Below are 20,750 nucleotides of genomic sequence, written 5' to 3'. Positions count from 1 at the left end.
GCTATCCTGGAAATCGATCCTGAATCTTTATGAAAGGGAAACTGAAAAACTGCACAAATGCAGAACACCTTTTTCAAAAGCAGCTTTAATCTTTTACCATTAAAAAAAAAAATCACTACATATTGGCTTCCATTGATAAGAATTTGCAGATATGTTAATTTTTAAGTTTTTGCAATATATTTACTAAAGTTATGCTGAATAAATGTAAGAAAACCAACTTTATATATTTGGAAAGAAGACTTTAATAGTGTTGTTATATAGAGTATTGGCCAACTCAAGCGGGTCATCTTCTCTTACTGCTGCCATTATTTCCAGTATTTGACTAAAAAAGAAAGATCAATATTAGAAAACTCTGAAACTCAGTACTGAATATACTTCAGACTGCTGCATGTGTATGTACAAGTCACTTAAGATTAACCATAAAAACCAACGCTGAGAGCAACAGGGCAGGGTGCTCAGATATGCAAGTAGCTTCACTTTTAAGTCACTAACTGCCATTCCCTTTACACTGAACACTGGTTGCTCACTGGTACAGATTCATCTTTGGTCTTTTGACTCTTGTTTGGAGGTAATTAAACAGCTTTCTGTTTCAAAGAAAGTGTCATTTTGTGGGTGTCTTTATCAATGGTCTTCATTTTTCAGACTGAAATTTGTTAGCCTTTCAAGGCTAAAGCTGCAGGATGAATACAGTGAAAAAAAACTGGTCTATGGCAAACTCTAAATTCCAGATACAGCCTTACCTGACAGTATAGCTGCCATAGTAACTTACTCCTACTTCCCCCTTCTCTAGCTTAATTGTGATTAATGCATTCAGATCTTTGCAGTAAATGTTAAATGAGAAATCTTGGAATGCCCATAGCCTTGATACAAACCAGGAAAAAGAGGCAACAGAAATAGGATGAACAGCATTAACACTAAGGAACAGAAAAACAAGCCGCTATCTTTCGTCTAGTTACTTTCTTGATTTTCTGTCAGTCTTTCTGGAAAAAAAAAACCCACCAGTATTCCACATAGTTCCTAAGATGCATCACGCTTTCATATTTCTTTTTCCTAGTAGTAGAAAAAAAAATTTCTTGGTGAAGAGCAAGCACCTCAAGCTTGGTGGTAGGATTTAGTGGTTTTGGGTTTTGGATCTTGCCTCTTAACTTACGCAATGGCAAAACTGTCTTTAAGGAAGACAGAGTAGAAAAAGTTGCTCTTAACGGTTACTGGAATGCAAGTATTTTCGTAGATGCAGAATTAGCCCATTTCATAACCACTGTTGTGCTTTGCAGCCAAACAGCTTCTTGATTTAAGGGGATGTTCCAGATGAGATGGCCTGAGATCTCATCTTACAGAAACAAGTAACAAATACCAAAGAATTTCACCCTTGAAGAGTCTTGGTAGGTCTTACATATCCATCCCCACTTGGATGCAGTTGCATGCTCCATGTTACTCTAACACTGTGTATATGAAATTGCTGAAGGAGGAAAGGAAAAAAAAAAAAGCCTCTTGTAGCTAAATTTTTTTTAAAAAATAGCTTCTAAGGTAAGCAGTGGAGTTCTAAAATATATATAAAGCAGAAACATACCCATCAAAATTGAAAGGTGTTCAGTACCATCAAAAAGATAGGTGGAAAATTCTTCCTGCCAACTGAGCTACATTAAACAGTATATATACCCTAAACATGGCACACGCTTTGTGGCCTGAGTCTTAACTTTCCCCTCACACAGATCTTGCTACTTGAAAAGTCACAAAATGCCAATTCTCAGTTACCATACTTGGATTTTTCTGAAGTTTAAGAGGTTCTCAAGTTAGTAATCTACAATTAGTATGGGGTAATGTTAAAGGGACAGTAATTTTGAAATAAGGCTGAACTAAACCAAGATTTTGTTTTATAAAAGGAAGCAGAAGCTGAAGTATAGCATTTGTGTACTGCTCTAGGACAGACTCTGTGCATTTACAGTTCAGGGGTTTCTGAAACGCTTCTGTAAGCTACAACTAGGGCAGCAGACAAAGACACAGGGGTGGTTTTAACACCTGCACGCTTGCTGAAATAGCCTTGTTCAGTAACATACAGGTCCTCCACTTGTGATCAGGGAACTGTTCTCAGTTAATCTCTTCCCCTACTCCAAAATCATGGACTGACCTTAGAAAGTCTTAAAATACTGATTGAGTCCTTCCACGCTAATGTCTGCACTTCATGTTTAAAATGCAAATAAAAGCAGTTTCAAAGGAGTACTACAGTTGACATACTGCATGAAATATACCTGAATGCTAGGAGGTGTCACCATGTCAGCTTAAACTATGCTTCTAGCGTGATCAGTGGTCTTCCAGTTTTTTTCAGGTCTCCCCAAAAAGCAGCAGAATTCCCTTCAGTTCTCAAACTTTTGTTAAAGATACCTTGCTGAATACATAGATTCTTTAGTACTATCTCGAGCACTATTTCATAAGCTAGTTCCAAACAGGTAGTTTACACAGATCTTCACAGAAGTAGATATTTCAATGAAAAAAAAAAAAGTGAAAAATCCCACTTCTGATCAAGTAAACAGGCTGTGCACCTGGATAGGTACAGCTGTGAGCTTTATTTGCTGAAAATTCATTCATGTACTACACAGCAAGAAGAAACCTGCCCAAATTGCTTTTTCTTTTCAGAGGGTTGATGACGAGAAGATGACAGAGAAGACTGGCATAACTTACTAACCAGACTTCAGTAACCGTTGTGAAAATTCAGGCATTTCATCTATCAGTGCTATTTAATGGAGAGAACATTTTCACTAGAACAATGATAACTATTCCTGCTTATCATACCTCTGTGAGAAAGTGTGTAAAAAGGTGGCAGAAAAGCTGCTTCTGTACTTTCTGACTGCCCATAAGCCCCTGGAGCTTGCTTTTGGTGTTCTGTATGTTGAATAATGTTCCTTGTATCTAAACTTCACCAGATCTGGTGTTTTTAAGCCCATTAGTAGAATGAAGAAATGACCCCAGCCAGACTGACGTGGCAGTTCATGTCACAGGCAGTGCGATAAGAGGCACAGGGACTACTCGGTGTCTCAGTACTGCTGCTTCTGCAGAGGGCTGTACAGCTCCAGTGCTGTATCAGTTGTAAAAATAACTAAGCAACAACTGAGTGAAAGTTACTCAAGCCAGGTTACTTTACAGGGTTTAACCCCTTCTCCCAGGTATCAAGTGAAAAGACAAAACCAGTACTGGTTTCATTTTCAGGGAGCTTTTTATATCCAGAATTGCAAGTGGGAAAATTAGCCTTTTTAAATTTTTCCACAGCCTATAAAGCAAAACCTTCCACAAGTGTCAATATATTTAGAATTCATTTCTATTTACTACATTTCCAGTGAACTGATTTTTTCCATTTTTTCCCCTGTGAGTTTTTAAGTGTTTTAAATAATAGTACAGTAGTACACTTACATTATGTGGCAGGGTTCATTTCTGTCCTTCAAGCAGTGCCCTATTTCCCATTTCTTTTTTGTAGGAAATGTAGTTTTAACGTATTTTGATCCAGCGTGAGTATTTTTCACTCCACACCAAGGTGCATCTAGTTTCATTTGGAAAACACAAAAAAGAATTAGGAGTATGCAATCATTTGAGAATAGGATGAGATAGTTTAACCAACCACTTCCACAGACCAAAGTTCTTGCAATCTCTTTCTAATGGTGACTTCCAATTCAAAATGGAATCCACGAGATCTGGGCAATTTAATATCTTATAATCTTTGGATTTCCACACCATTACCTTCAGGATTTTACATTTTTAAAATATCAGCAACAATAGTACATAACACTAATTTCCTCTGATAAAGACAGCTAGATAGACTGCACGTGTTCCACAGAAACTTCCTGTATAACAGGCCTATACTTCGTGTGCAAATAAATTCAAGGATTTAGGCACTTGGTGGTTTTCCCAGACTTATAAGTACAGTCCTTACTGCCAGTTATTGATAACTGAAACGAACATGCCAAAAAAAAAAAAAAAGAATGCATACCTAGTCCATTAAAATCACTGCTTATTAGGCCAAGAGGGGAATTCAAGCCGCCTTCTTCCTTACTCCATTTAAAGAGTAGTTGTTTCCAAATGCCACTACTGCTACCAGTGGTAAGCTCATAGCCACTGCCCTGTGTCTGGCACATCTCCAGCAAGCTAGATTTTAAAAGATATTCAAGCAGGATTCTGGCACCTAGGTACATTTAAAAATGTGGCTTTGTCAATTTGTCCTTTTCATCTTCCCCTGCAATGTCAGGAACTGACACAGCAGCTTAGTTCTTCCAGCAGAAAGCTAGAAAGGAGTATTTCTGGAACCTGTACACTGCTTTCCCAAGTGGAGAAACAGCCAGTCCTTTTTCTACTCTGAACTCCTTAGATCTTGATTCTGCCTTATCATTGTTACACAAGCGTATCTCGTTGCCCAACAGTGTTTTAAGTCACAAACTGACCCCGATAAAAAAATCTTACCAGTCTCTATCATTAATCGTTCGCTAGGAATTGATTTCAGTGTTTCCAAGTTGGCTTCTGTTTTCAACGAGCTAGAAAAATCAGTTTGGTTAAAAAAAAAAAATTAAAAAGCATCCAAAAATAATTACTTTGCCTGTTAGAAATGTTTTGCAGCAAAGGCAGCTTTCTAAATAATTTCGTTTGTGAGTAAAATTTGCTTCCCTTTTCAGAAGTACTGCCTGTACATTCAAACTTTGCAGAAAACAGCAGATTTGGATAATTAAGTCAATGAAGCCATCCTACCCCAGTAAGCATGCAGAACCCCTGCCTGCACTGCCCATGCTTGCCTGGCCTCGGCAATCCATGCAGCTTATAAAGCAGTGCTGGCTGGCTTTTGGCCAGGTAGCTGCTGAAAATTCAGACTGCATAACCAGCAGATGAGAGGCTGCTCAGGTTACATTTGCATTACTCCTGGATTTCACATGGCAGCTTAAAATTACACCATTTTTTAAACAGTTCTCAGGACTGGTTCCACGTTCAACAACCTTATTTATTTACAAGCAAGGACTGACCTGAGGGTAGTAGAATGGACCTAAGACTAGATTAACTTGCTGAGCTGTAATTTAAGAACTTTTTATGGCTTACAGACTAATGAGTGCAATTCTAAATCTGTCAGATGATTAAGAGTCGTGAGCTTTGCAAACTTGACCTCATTGTTTAAAAGAAAGCAATGAGGTCACTACACTACAGCTGACATTTTACAATAGTTTTATTTCTTGTAAGGAACTTACCAGCCATTTATTCCAATATAAAGATCCAAATCTATCATAGCTGCTGCTTCTTCCTTTGTGCCATCAAAAGAATGTACCTAGAACATATATAAATACAGATGCACACATACATACAAATATATGTACTTCATTTAAAACTCCGATCATTTAAAGGTACGTATTAGGCTTTATTTGTGTCACAAATACCTTTGATAGCATGCATTACACATCAATATGAACATATATATGGACACGGCTCAGTTGATTCTGAATTTGGGCACAGTTCAGGCTGAAGCCCCTTGAATACTGCAAAAGAAGTGGTTATCGTGTCTTTATTAGTGATAAATGTGTAGAAAAAGCCTATCCAGTGGTACCGCTTTTGCCCCAGGAACTTCCTGTAGCTGATAGCTGTGAGACCATACACAAGAAATAATCTTGTGCACACTGAATTTTGACATTCTTTCCTCAGAATTCCCTGCAGAGCACTCTCAGGGACATAGTAACAGCAGCGTTACATTCTCCAGAGATTTTAGTCCGCTGAGCTAGAGAGACAGTCTATTTGGTCATGTCAGGGACTAAAGAGGCAAGTGGCAGGTCTACAAAGAGCGTAATGCATCTGGGAACCACAGCTTCTCAGCCTGAGTGGTGTAAAGAGACTGCCTGCTTCCCCATGCTGTGAGGGGGACAGTCAGCTGCAGAGGGTGCTTGTCAGCTCTCCACTAGTCACCAGTTTTGCAGAAAAAAGAAAGGAAGGAAGGAGAGACTATAAGGTATTACGTAAGAGCACAACATGCAAAGTACTGAGCTAGAAGGTTTTTGTGGTAATGAAGGGGAAACCTGGGGACTGAGGTATTATTGTAGGAAGTATGATCTGATGTGAGTATGACAGAATAACCCAAGCATTTATTACTTTTGGAACCCCCCCGCCCCACCATAACGGAAACCTGAAAGAGCATTGCTGGATTTTCCTAACCATTTCATCCAAATTTTTCCAGTTACGCTTTCAAATTAAAATACATGGTCTGAATATCTAAAGACATAAAGTAATCAAAAGTTACACCTGGATCTAATTTGAAAATTATGTCCAATATCAGAAGCAAATGCTTGAGGTTACAGCTTCCACTGGGAACACGCATCTTAAGTTATCTGTGGTCTGAAAGGACTGCAGTTACAGACACTGAAGAACTGGGAAGAGGCCAATGTCAATTATAAGGTGCTTAAACTGCCCTTCTGGACAGGCCAAGAAAAACTGCTCATGTCAGCTGCAGAGATTTTTCTCAGCCTATCTTCTTACCTTGCAAAAAACCTGCTGAATAAGCAACAAAAATAAAAATACTAGAAGGGTCTCGAAAACATTAATTAATAACTTAAACAGGAAGAATACCCAGATTCTTGACAAACAAGAAGTTGCGTATTAAGCAACAATATTCACACATGTGCAAATGTAAAAATGAATGCTACACTGAAGCCCATACTTACCACACCTCCTACAAATCTATCTCTGTTTCTTCTCACTATGTCTATGAAACAAAACAAATAAAAATGTTAAACAGCTTTATAACAAAGGTGAAAGATTCAGGCTTCCAGATTTTTCATACTCAGAATTTGCTCTGAATATGAAATTCTCAAACAAAACCCACCTAAAAATTCAGCATGTGAGTTTCTACAGTGGAGAAACATGGGCAGCTGCGTCTGCTCTGACAGGTCAAATTGTTTTTCAAAATACCTGTAAAATAAAAATCACCTTTAAACAGCAACTCAGTGTAAGAGCAAATAGACAGCAGAAGAGTTTTTTCCAGCTTTTGTCCTCCAGAACTAAAGACTGAATTAATGGATTTGCCATGCAAAAGCTGTTATTTGTGCAAGGATTTAAAAGGAACTCTTTCCCATGGTATATTCGCATAGTAGTGATCTATGCTGGAAGACAGGTAAGTGGCCAAGAGCATCACTACTGAAGAATGCACACATATATATGCTAAGCATGTACTCTTGTGTAGTGTGGGCGGTGGAGTTCATTTTTATCTATTTATTTTTAATGAAAGAGGAACGGACTGTTCTTCCCACAAAGCTTTGAAACGTCAGGAATTGGAGTGCAGATCACACAGAGACCACTATTTCAAGAAGCACTAGTAAATGGGGGGAGGGGGCAAGTGAGGGAGCACTATGCGTGCTTCTATAGCCTCAAAGGGCCAAACTGCATCACAGCTGGCTGACCTCTACAGTAAGAATCCAGAGGTTTTGTTTGCCTTTCCATGAAGGTCAGTCTTTCCTCTCCTGGGGTGGAACAAATACCAATATTAGGTATCTTACTTCTGCCCCATTCTGCCTCCTGTCTTCACGCTTTCAGAGTCTTCCACTGTTCCCTCTCCTCTCCTTAGTGGGCCTGCATCCTCTCCTTTTCACTCCTTTTTCTCTCTCTCCTACTTCCTGCTCCTAGTATTCCCTTTGAAAGGGCAGTTAACAGCGAGGCTGCTATCCTATGAAGAGACATTAAATGTGGGCAGAGGGAAGGTTAACTGGATAGCCAGTCTCCCCAGTGCAGTTTCCAATGGAAACTAATCAGCACTGAACTAACCCATCACTTGCCATTTGTGGCTAGTTCTGCTCCAAAAGCATTATCGTTTACCATTTCTGTCTGCCACGCTACACCCAAGCATGTAAATTACCAATGCTCTGGAAACACAGTAGAGGAATGTATGCATGGCAGAAGGCCAACAGTGCATAGGTGACTCAGTATCCATATACGATTTGAAATATGACATTATTTGGACAAGGCAGGAAAACAGCATTGCCTGTCCCGACAGGCTGGGGCTATATGCACATATCTGATTTCTTTATGTGTTGCTGTTAAAAGCAGTCCAGGGCACTGGGGCATTTCCATCATCAAATATCAGTCACATTTCAAAGGCAAATCAAGCGCCCACATACTGCTGCGTATGATTCACATAACAATCAGGAAAAAGGAACATCAAGCCTTTAGTTTGATGCACATTCCCCACCCCACCCCCCAAAATAAAAAGCCAATACAACTGGTCATTTCATTTTGTGTAATTTTCACTATCTTCTGTACATTCTGTACATTACAGTTTGATACCTCTCCGATAAAAATTACTTTTGCTGTTTATCAGTGCAGATCTTTGAGATAAAACAGGTGGAACAGAAATCAACCAACATTAAAAACTGACATAAAAATTCAGGAGAATGAATTACACATACTTTGAATCTTCTTTGTCTAGATACTGTGCTTAGTTTAGCTTGTTTGACTAAATATAAATTTACTTGCAACTCATGATTGCTCTTGTAGCTAAACAGCTAGAGGTGCTTGATTATTGGTGGGGGTTGTTTAAACAGAAGACTTGCTTCATATGGGAATGAGGTTTTAGAGACCGAGCTGCAAATAGTTTCCTAAGTAACCTACTGGCCAATTTCAATCTGATCTGGAGAAGGGCTGTGGTCCTGAAAGTACAAAGTTTAGTGCGCCTACAGACGGAAAAGCAACTCAAGCTTCTTCTAATCCTAGCAACAATAAAGCCTAAGACATGCTGCTACTACCCCATTCACCTCCCCTCTTTGACAAGGCAAGTTCCTGAAGGGTGGGGTGCAGAGAAAGAGCATGAGAAACCCTGGAAAAGCATGAAGAAACCAGACATACAGTGATCAGAATGGTAACAAAGTAAGTCATTAGGAAACTAAACCTTACTAGTTCCAGTGCTTAAGGAACAAGCTTTCTCTTTGGGCAACTAGACTGTCGTTCAATATATGCTGGTTCTGTGTTGGTTCTTGATAAGGAAGTTTGGAAATACTTCTGCATGGTTGTTTGCAGGTTTAGTTTTGATCATCAAGGTCAAACGCTGTGGGATTTTCAGATTTGGGATCAAGACACTAAAGGAGCTGAAGCAAACCCTTGCTGAGGTAGATCTCCAGACAAACAATTACGGAATGATGTAAGAGTTACAGTGCATGTGATGTTGTTCGCCCCCTCCAATTTGCTTAAGAAAACGCCTGTTACTGTGTCACTACGCCCCACAAATCCCTCCCAGTAGTACAGCAGAAGTGAAGCTTCCGTATTAGTCCATTTATAGCGTGACCTTCATCATAATATAAAGGCGGTACCTTCACCTAACCACCATTCAAATCACCATTTTCTGTTGGAAAAGTTATGTGAATGAAGAAAAATTCTGAGGGAAAAAGAAGTCCTCAGGTATGCTACAACAAAGGAATTTCATCTTTATCAGCTTTTAGATCCCAGAAAAAAGGATAAAACACCATGTTCATTTTTACAGGTGAAAATTATCTGGAAGAAAACACAGCGTAACTAACTAGAAAATAATGATTAAACATTAAACAAAACAAAGGTCACGCTCAGATACCCACTGGGAAACTGCCATACTGCTCTTCCACCGGGTAACTGTGCAGCTGCTTGCTAGCTATCCCAGTGACTGCTGCAGCACCTGAACTACAGATCAGCTGAAACCCAGGGAACTGCCTCCATACATTTCACACTATGCCCTCCTTTTTTTAGTTCATTTATCAAGCATACATGGAATATTGATTTAAAAACTCACTACCCAGTCTGCTAAAGGTCAGGAAAGCCAGACTGACTCCAACTCTGTAGGTTTCAATTAGTAGAAATAAAAACAACCCCAAACCTTGACCATGTTTCACAAACACGGAGGACGAAAAGCAGAGAATGCTGTCCTTTTACAAAACACAGAATTTACAAACACAGTGTTTGCAGGCATCTGTCCTGGAGGCTTTCAGTATTTCTTCACTCCCGCATATTTCTTGCTTTCTGTTTTTTTCAATCAGTCCTGCCAACTGCAATTTCCGGCAAGGGCTCTCAACAGATCTCTTAGACATTAGATTTATGTATTTCATATAATTTACTGAAATAGCTCATATAATGATAGAAAGCCTTTATCAGCCTCAATTAGAAAGGACTCACCTACCACTTTAAAACTGACTTCTCTTCTACCCTGTCACCTCTTTCCTTACAACCCAATTTCAGTGCACCCAATTAGAAGTTCTTCACTACAGGTCTTCAGCTTCAGTCCACTGGATAAAGGAAATCAGGTGGGGTTTATTTCCTCCCAATAATATCAAGGCAGTATGTATCTTAAAATACGATATTCCACCAGTGGTTTAGTTTGCCACAGCAAAGAAACAGGTTGCGCTTCAAGATGTGCTTTGCTGAAATTTGTGTACACTGAATTCTACCAGGAAAAATTCTGCCCACTTTGCTGAAGGTTTTACTGTATGACTGTAGCATTATGAAGAAATTAACTCTACCTACTGCTAACCTGTAGCAATTAGAAAAAAATGCACAACTAACCACTGCCCCCCAGTGACTAATTTACTCAGAACAATAACCTGTAAGTGCAGTCCATTAATCACTCCTCTTAAATGAATTTACCACTTGTATCTTTCAGTCAGTTCCCTCTGTGGACAGAAGTTCTCAGTACAAGAATGCCAGCTCATTTTAGGGGCTGTGCTAGCTTCTTTCCATTCAGCAGCTATGCTGCTCTTGTGCTGCACTTCACCTCCTCCCCTGGGCTGCTCTAGGATCTCACGAATCTTCGTCAGGCCTTGGCCTTTGAGTCACGAGTTGGGCAGTTAAGCGCCCCTTGACTGTACCAGCACCTCTTGCATGGCTGAGGTGGAGAATGGCACTGATTGTACCAGTGATATGGAGAAATAATGTGAAATGGGGATAATGGACATGGATTGTGATTGTATGTGTCTGCTTAAGGAATGTGGGTATGGTGACTAGTCATGGGTGCGGTGACAACCACAGTTTTGAGGAGACGCCTGCCCCTCTTCCTCTAACAAAGGGGAGACGGGGAGACGCCTGCCCCTCTTCCTCTAACAAAGGGGAGACGCCTGCCCTTCTTCCTCTAACAAAGGGGCTATTTAAAAGAGAATAAGAAAAGATGAGAGACATTCAAATGCTATCTAGAGGGAGGGAGTGCTAAGTCTCCTTGCTGAAGAAGATCGGATGGTCACAAGAACATGAATCACCTGAAGAAGATCGGATGGTCACAAGAACATGAATCACCTACAAACCTGCAGGACCACCACATTCCAGGAAATGGACTGATAAGCTAATTAACATACGAAGCGGGGTTTAGGTAACAAATATGTATAGGCGTTAATTGAATATTCATTTGTTCATTGTATAAATGTGAGATGGTTCGTCACTTCGGGTATGCACGCTTGTGGAGGAGCGATCCCCCGTGCATCTGCGCGCAATAAACATACCTACTTTATAACTTTCGAGTTATAGAGTCTAATTCCGCACGTCAGTTTGGCGAGCCAGCCAGGAGGATTTCTGCTCGGCTGAGGGACCAGCTGCGGAGCGGACGCTCCTAGGCGCGCCCCGGGAGATTTCCTCGGAGGAGCCTCCTCTTCTCAGCTGTTCACCCGGGAGCAGAAAAGAAACCCCTGGATCCACGGATAAAACGGTATGTTTAGTAACGGGGCGGCTGGTGAGACGCACGGAGACGTCCGGCGCGCAGCGTAGTCCCCAGGAGGAAAGGTACCTTGGGAGGGGGTTTGCTGACCAAGGGGTGGCCGCTAGCGATCTTGAGGGCAGATCGAGCAAACCCGAGGTTACTGCCATTCCTAAAAGCCCGGAGGCCTCGTGACGGAAAGCGGGGGGCGGGACGGAATAAGGCGGAATCTCACAGGAACAAGAGGGACCTCACAGCAAAAGGGAAACTTTTGCGTAGGAAAAAGAGGAAGCTAAAAACTTCCTTTAGGTTGTCTTAAGAATTGGGGAATTCCTGGAATGTAACAACTGAAATAGCGCTCTGTGTCTTGTTTGTTCTATGTGTTGTCTTGTTATATGTTCAAAACTCGGAGTTATGAAATGTATGTTGAAAAATATTAACATTCTGGTAATTTGTGGCAAATAGCGGAAAACTTAACACTCTGCTTAAGACCAGGAAAAATTGGTTTTTGTTTGTTGTTTGTTTTTTGGCAATTGTTCATTGAAATGCATACTTTGTGAACTGTTAGTGTTCCTAAGAGTTTGTACATAAGTGCACGGTACCGTATAACATACTGCTTGTGTGACTGCGGGCTGCCCGGAGAGTGTGAATGATGTGATTGAGATGCGCATTTTGATTTTTCGTGTATAGCTTAATTATTTTGACTAAGTGTGAGTGCAAGAGTGCTTGAGACAGGCGTTTGAGTGCAAAACGAGTAAAAAGCTCTATCCGCGTTTCCAACCTTGGGTGGCTAAGGCGGCCGGAGAAAAACAAAGTAATTAAAATTGCAAAATGGGAAATGGAAGGAGTAAGCCCTGTGAAAAATCGCCTTTGGGTTGTATATTAAAACATTGGAGTGATATCGTAGGACAGGGTGGTACCGAAAATAGAAGGAAATTGGTTAAATATTGTAATCAGTGGTGGCCTTTGTATAAATTGGAGAGCGATGCGAAATGGCCTCAGGAGGGAGGAACGTTAGATTATAACACTCTCCTGCAATTAATGTTGTTTCTGAGGAGAGAGGGAAAATGGGATGAAGTATCATATGCAGACATGTTCTTTGTCCTCCGGGACAAACCTGAGTGGCAAAAGGACTGCGGCTTAGTACCCCCTCGGGATCCTATGGTACTAGCACTAGAAAGAGAGGACAGGACGGAGCGTAAAGGAAAGTTAAAAAGATGTTGCTCAGCATGTAGTATTGGACAAAGGTGTATCAAATTAAACGGAGAACAAGAGCCCGAATTAAATGATTTATTTAATCCACCTTATAGAGTGGAGAGACAAGGTTCGGCCGGGGCTCCCAGTCCACCCCCAGGCGAACAAGAGGAAGAAATTCCACAAGTTATTTATAAAGAAAACCAAACACCCGGTGCCACACAAGGAAACACAAAAACTGCCATTACGGCTCCAAATAGTCCGGTGTCTTCACGCACCAGACAGAAGTCTATTTTACAGGCACCCCTCCGAGAAGCTGTAAATCCGGACGGAGGAACAATGAAAATAAAAGTTCCGTTCACGGGCGCTGATCTGAGAGAATGGAAAGAGGCTGCCCGTGAATACCGTAATGATCCGATAAAGACGGCACAGAATTTTAAATTTCTAATAAAACAGCACAATCCTGACTGGAGTGATATACAATTATTATTAGATTGTTTGACTGAAACTGAAAAACAATTAGTCATAAAAACAGCGGGGGATCTCGCAAAGGAACATTATAATATAAAGGGAGATAATTATAGAGAATGGTTTCCTTTGTTGGACCCGGAATGGGACCCAAACCGAGCCGCTGAAATGGGAAGATTACAAGCATACCAGGAATGGATATTCAGAGGAATGGAGAAAGCAATTCCTAGAACAATAAATTGGGCAGCGTTATATGAGGTCAGACAGGGTCCTTCTGAAACACCTTCAGAATTCTTAGACAGAATAAGAGATGCAATGCGCCGGCACACGTCTCTGGACCCAAATTCGGAGGTAGGCGCACAGCAACTAATATCCCTCTTTTTAGGACAATCACAGGGGGATATTAGGCGCAAGTTGCAAAAATTGAGACCTCCTGAAAATAGAGACTTGGAAAAATTAGTAGAGGAAGCATGGAGAATATTTAGTAATCGAGAAGAAGGATACAAGCAGGACCAAAAGAAAATATTAGCAGTAGTAAGAGAAAATGAGAATCAAAAATCTAAAGTTAAATCAAGGCGTGGGCTGACACCCCTGGGTAGGAATCAGTGTGCAATATGCAAAAGGACAGGACACTGGAAAAACGAATGCCCTGAACGCAGACATCAAGAAAACACTAAATGGCGCAATAATCAAGGGAAAACAATAGCTCACATGGAAGAAGAAAATTGACTAGCCGACCCATTAATAAAATTAAAATTAGGAGAAGAACAGGAGGAGGTGGAATTTTTAATAGACACAGGAGCCACCTATTCGGTTTTGAACCAGGCTTTAATGCCTTTGGGAAATGATTATGTTTCAGTAAAAGGTGCAACTGGCCAAACTGAAAAGGCTTATTTTTGTAAACCTTTAAAATATAAGTTGGGAAAACAGATGGGGATCCATAAATTCCTATTTATGCCAAATTCCCCAAAGGCCCTTCTTGGTAGAGACTTATTAGAACAATTGGAGGCAACAATCAAATTTAAAAAAGGGGAAGTTACTCTGGAGGTAAATAATCATCAATACATACAGGTTATGAGCCTATCTCTGGCCAATACTCCTATAAAAAGGGAAATTGATACCAGGATTATTGATCAGGTATATCCCGGAGTATGGGCAATTGACATACCGGGACGTGCCAAGAATGCATCACCTGTAATAGTAAAATTGAAGGACGGACAGAGTGCGGTAAGAATTAAACAATACCCACTGAAAAGGGAAGATAGGGAAGGAATTCGTCCAAACATAGAGCGATTCATAGAACTAAAACTACTAAAGAATGTGAGTCAGAATTTAACACACCTATCCTCCCAGTTAAAAAACCTGATGGGTCTTATAGGATAGTTCAAGATTTAAGGGCCATTAACAAAATAACAGAGGATCTGTATCCTGTAGTAGCTAACCCCTATACCTTACTTACCACCCTGACACCTGACCTAGCTTGGTTCACAGTTTTAGACTTAAAAGATGCCTTCTTTTGCCTCCCTCTCCATGAAGCCAGCCAAAGAATTTTTGCTTTTGAATGGGAAAATCCCAGAAGCGGTCGAAAGACCCAGCTCACATGGACGGTGTTGCCACAGGGGTTTAAAAATAGCCCCACAATTTTTGGAAACCAATTAGCAAAGGATTTGGAGTTATGGGAACCACCGTCAGAAGAAGGGAAAGTGTTACAATATGTAGACGATCTCCTTATTGCAACCAGAACCGAAGAATCTTGTATTATTTGGACTGTGAGTCTGCTGAACTTTCTGGGACTACAGGGATATCGAGTTTCTAAGAAGAAGGCACAGGTGGTGTTACAACAGGTCACATACCTGGGGTACGAGATCAGTGCCGGACAACGGGTCCTGGGGAAGGCCCGAAAAGAAGCCATATGCCAAGCCCCCCGACCACGAACTGTAAAGGAACTGCAGACATTTCTGGGAATGACAGGATGGTGCCGGCTTTGGATATGCAATTATGGCTTGCTTGTTAAACCATTATATTCCCTGATAGCAGCTAACCAGAAGGATCTTCAGTGGGATGCTGAATCAGACAGAGCTTTCCATGAACTGAAGAAAGCCTTGATGTCGGCACCAGCACTAGGACTTCCTGATGTGAGTAAGCCATTTTTCCTATTTTCCCATGAGAAACAGGGAATGGCATTAGGAATACTGGCACAAGATTTGGGACCATACAGACGGGCAGTGGCATACTTCTCTAAACAGCTGGATGCCACTGCAAAAGGGTGGCCTGGTTGCCTGAGAGCAGTAGCAGCCGTCATCCTAAACATCCAAGAGGCCCGGAAGTTTACCCTGGGCCAGAAAATGACTGTCTTAGTATCCCACACAGTGTCTGCAGTCCTTGAAACAAAAGGGGGGCATTGGCTCTCCCCACAGAGATTCCTAAAATACCAGGCCATAATGGTGGAACAAGATGATGTTGAGATCGTGACTACAAACATCGTCAATCCAGCCTCATTTCTTAATGGGAATATTGGAGAATCAGTCGATCATGACTGTCTAGAAACAATCGAAGCCACTTATTCTAGTCGGACAGATCTCAAGGATGTTCCTATTAATGGAGCTGAACATTGGTTCACGGATGGAAGCAGCTATATGCTGAATGGAAAGCGACATTCCGGATATGCTGTTACAACCTCTGAAGAAGTGATAGAATCGGGGCCGCTACCAGCTGACACTTCGGCACAGAAGGCTGAAATCATAGCCCTTACTCGAGCTCTGGAAAGAGCTCGGGGAAAACCTATAAATATTTGGACTGATTCTAAATATGCCTTTGGAGTGGTACATGCTCATGGAGCAATATGGAAAGAAAGGGGACTGTTAAACTCCCAAGGAAAAATCATCAAACATGCGGAAGAAATTTTGAAACTCCTAAATGCGGTCCAGCTTCCTGAAAGGGTGGCAATTATGCACATTAAGGCACACCAGAAAGTGAGCACAGAATTGGAAAGAGGAAATGAACTGGCAGACAGGGAAGCAAAACAGGCAGCCAGAAAAGCAATCAAGGTAGAGGGTGCGCTAATACCCGATGGACAAATATCTCTAGAAGGTAAACCAGACTATACGAAAGAAGATCGCAAACTAATTTCTGACCTAAAGGGATCATATAATGAGGAAGGGTGGGCTATAATCTCACATGGGAGAATAGTGATTCCTTCCTACATGGTATGGTCAGTAGTCAGGGAAGAACATAGAAAAAGGCACTGGGGGGCAGAAGCTCTATATAAGGATCTCACTAAAAACATAATAGCACGAAATTTGTATACTACTATTAGACAAGTAACCCAACAATGTGATCTTTGCCTCCAGACTAATCCTAAGATTACCAAGGGGCCAAAGTTGGGAAAAATTGGGAGAGGAAATGTTCCTGGGCAACACTGGCAGATCGATTTCTCGGAACTTCCTAGAAAAGGGGGGTATCGATATTTATTGGTACTAACAGATACCTTTTCAGGTTGGCCAGAAGCCTTCCCGTGCAGAACTGCTAAAGCCCGGGAAGTGACCAAAATACTACTCCAAGAGATAATACCTAGATTTGGAGTCCCAGCGGTAATGTCCTCGGATAGAGGACCACATTTTGTGTCCAGAATAGTGCAACAGATTAGCCACCATCTAGGAATAGATTGGCAATTACATACCCCATACCGACCACAATCGAGTGGCCAGGTGGAAAAGATGAATCATCTAATCAAACAACAGATTGTCAAGTTAGGCCAAGAAACAAATCTAACTTGGCCCCAGTCTTTGCCATTAGCTCTTACACGAATTCGAACTAGACCGAGAGCAAAAGAGGGGCTTAGCCCATTCGAAATTTTATATGGACGACCCTATGGGGTACAAAAGGGGATGTCTTCACAGATTGGTGAAGAAACAATGACTTCCTATATGGTGGCACTAAACAAACAATTAATAAGAATTGAGAAGCATGTGATGGGAACACGCAGTAGGGGTCTGGATGGACCTGTTCACGATATACAACCAGGAGACTATGTATACGTTAAGTGTTTTGCAGATAAAACCCTGGAACCACAGTGGACCGGACCTTTTCAAGTCCTACTCACCACCTACACTGCAATCAAGGTTGAGGGACAGAATTCTTGGATTCACCATACCCGGATTAAGAAAGCCCCTGCAACTTCTTGGAAAGTAACCCCAGACAAAAAAGAACTGAAACTCAAATTTACTCGGACAAATGGGAACAATGTGGGTGGCAAGTAAGTGAACCTGAGCGGTTGCGGATCCACCATATGGGAAGGGCACTACAACAAACAATATAGAACAAGAGTCGGGGACTGAGCCAGTGGCCAGGCTCGCCCAACTTGTTATTAGTAAGCCCCAACTCAAACAAAGATATTTTTGATCAAAACAGATTTTAACGTTTAGATTCTTAAAATGATCAATAGTGGGTTTAAACCATTTGTGTTTTTTTGTACCCTCTCTCTTGCCTACAACCAAGAGCCTGATAATTGGCCTTGGAATCATGCTCAGAAAAAACACACTGGAATAATGGGAAAGGTGGACTCAAAGACGAAACTAGCTATGGTGGTTTTTTCTGAAAATGAGGTGTACCAAAGGAATCAATGGGATCGGGAGGATGTACACAAAGTCGACCGATTATGGGGAAAATTAGGAGATAAGATAAAAGTAGGATGTCAAACATATAATGAAAAGGATAACACCAAGATTTCGGGAGACACCCAGATTAATGTCAGAAAGGTAGATAAGGAATTTACCCTTCTAAATACAACCGTGTGCTTTAATTCACGGGAATGTTGGCACAATTTTACCTTAACCGAGCCCATCTTTATAATATGCCTAGGAAAGGAATCCCCAAGAACAGCTCTGACTTATAAGATCAAAATAACAATCATGCTAACCACTGTTCCTACCACCACCACAGTTACAACAACCCCATTAACACTTGATCTTAAATTAACTAAACCAGATCCAAAGATTTATACAATTGGACCATATGTAATCAGAAATACAGGTCAGCAACAAATGTTGTTTAACCCAGAATGGTCTCTCAAAAGAATAGAGTTAAAAATACAAGTCAATGTTTCTGATGTTAAGCCATCCTGTTCCCCCTTCTTACGAACCTCTTATGAGGGATGGACAACTTGGTTAAGAAAAAGGGGAAGTATTTATCGAAACAGAATAGTGAGAGATGTAACTGGAATGTTGGGAACAGGACTCGGAGTATTAAATTCCATAGACTCAGAGGTGATAATGAATAAACTAGCCGCCACCACGGCCGATCTATCAAAACTACAACAACCACTAAAATCTTCATTATTGGCATTAGGGGCACATCAATGGTTGATATCGAAGGTACTCCCCAGGTGGGAACAAATAAACATGGAAGATCATCAACTCATCACTAAGGCATTAGGTGGTTTACAGGATGACGTCGCCCTGGCTCTAAGTTGCATCCAAGCCCAAATGTGGATGCAATCAATAGCTGCATCCATAATAAGAGAAGGAGAGGAAGGCATATTTCCTACAGAAATTCGAAAGATGGTTTGGGACAGTGCTACGGAGGTAGAAAGAAAACTCCAGTCATGGTGGAATATGGTGAACTTTACCTATGACCCCAACACACACACCATCACAGCTTTTGTGTTGACCATACATAATGCAGTAATAATTACCATACACCCCATTGTAGCCCTTGGAATTAACCATAATGGGGTGCTCCTATACCCTTTTGAACATAGAACATGGGCCAGAAAGATAGGCGACAAGTGGCAAACAGTAGATTTAGAATCTTGTATTATGCGAGAACAGCAGGGCTTCCTCTGTGAAAGCAATACTATAATGGCTCAGGATACTTGTTTAGATACAGATCAGAAAATATGTCATTTCGAGGCCCGACCAAATGCAAACTTGAAAACAGTAATTATATATGCAGGGAAGGGATGTGCGTGTTTGAGAACTAAGTGTAACACAATAACCATAGATGGGGAGGTAAAAGAGACTGCACAGTATTCAAATTATTGTATTTGTAATTTTACTACTATCACAGGATGCGATTTTAGTTACTCAGCCCCAGTAGTGTCTCATCAATTCTTAAAATCCAATTTTACCCTATCACAGATAATAATTCCTACCCCCATAGGACTAAATATAAGCAGTATAAAAGAACTATTAAAACATGCAGATTTACAACGTATACTGGAAGAAACCAAAGAAAAGGGACATCAAACTCTTCTTATGATCCATCATGATGTAGAGGGGATCAAGAAAGTTTTAAAAAAGGTAGAACAGGATGGAAACCATAATTGGTGGGATACTCTCTTTGGCTGGTCACCCTCTGCAACAGGAATTCTTAACACTAACACTATGGTACACCCCATTGTGATCTTATTGATCAGTTTAGGAATTTCCTTAATACTAACCATTATGTTATATTTGTGGGTTTGGAGAATGTTTAAAAGAGTAACACTTATGTATGATGCTTTATATCATTCGGGAAGGCTGCTTAAGTAAAAGAATTTACTTAATTTAATAGAAAAGGGGGGATTGATATGGAGAAATAATGTGAAATGGGGATAATGGACATGGATTGTGATTGTATGTGTCTGCTTAAGGAATGTGGGTATGGTGACTAGTCATGGGTGCGGTGACAACCACAGTTTTGAGGAGACGCCTGCCCCTCTTCCTCTAACAAAGGGGAGACGCCTGCCCTTCTTCCTCTAACAAAGGGGCTATTTAAAAGAGAATAAGAAAAGATGAGAGACATTCAAATGCTATCTAGAGGGAGGGAGTGCTAAGTCTCCTTGCTGAAGAAGATCGGATGGTCACAAGAACATGAATCACCTGAAGAAGATCGGATGGTCACAAGAACATGAATCACCTACAAACCTGCAGGACCACCACATTCCAGGAAATGGACTGATAAGCTAATTAACATACGAAGCGGGGTTTAGGTAACAAATATGTATAGGCGTTAATTGAATATTCATTTGTTCATTGTATAAATGTGAGATGGTTGGTCACTTCGGGCATGCACGCTTGTGGAGGAGCGATCCCCCGTGCATCTGCGCGCAATAAACATACCTACTTTATAACTTTCGAGTTATAGAGTCTAATTCCGCACGTCACCAGGAACTCCTGGTAGGGAACAAGAGTGGAGATAATCAGTCATTTCCCGATAGCCCTGGAACATTCCTGACACAAATCGCCGCCCAAGTGGAATGGTACCATTGACACTGGAATTTTGAAAAACCTACCAGCTCAGGTTATGGCCAGGATGGAAATTTATGCATGACTGAAGCCAATCATCTCTAACCCTATGAACAGTGGTCCTAAGTGAGACCCTTTGAGCTCTTCTGGACTGCAGCGGGCTACAACCAGCATGTGGGACACCTCTCAGAGCTCATGAACTCGCAGGTTTGTGAAGT

At 41.1% G+C, this 20,750-nt stretch overlaps 1 protein-coding gene across 6 annotated transcripts in view; it reads right to left on the bottom strand.

Annotated features, from left to right (window-relative positions):
• The window catches only part of TATDN1 (TatD DNase domain containing 1), a 31,191-nt gene that overhangs the window by 3,771 nt on the left and 6,670 nt on the right, over positions 1-20,750 (bottom strand). For 4 of the 6 annotated variants that reach the window (XM_037381651.1, XM_037381649.1, XM_037381650.1 and 1 more), the window contains exons 7-12: positions 6,836-6,921; positions 6,675-6,715; positions 5,217-5,293; positions 4,447-4,517; positions 3,406-3,532; positions 204-322 (exon numbers count right to left, since the gene is read on the bottom strand). In XM_037381651.1, coding sequence (XP_037237548.1) covers positions 220-322; positions 3,406-3,532; positions 4,447-4,517; positions 5,217-5,293; positions 6,675-6,715; positions 6,836-6,921 — 505 coding nt within the window. In that variant the 3' untranslated portion in view covers positions 204-219. Of the gene's footprint in view, positions 1-203; positions 1,460-3,405; positions 3,533-4,446; positions 4,518-5,216; positions 5,294-6,674; positions 6,716-6,835; positions 6,922-20,750 lie in introns of those variants that run through there. The other 2 variants (XM_037381648.1, XM_037381645.1) reach the window with 2 other exon arrangements.

Source organism: Falco rusticolus, chromosome 3 (assembly GCF_015220075.1).
Source record: "Falco rusticolus isolate bFalRus1 chromosome 3, bFalRus1.pri, whole genome shotgun sequence".
Taxonomy (NCBI): Eukaryota; Metazoa; Chordata; class Aves; order Falconiformes; family Falconidae; genus Falco; species Falco rusticolus.
Note: the sequence above shows the minus strand (reverse complement) of the source record. Positions and strands in the feature narration are given on the sequence as shown.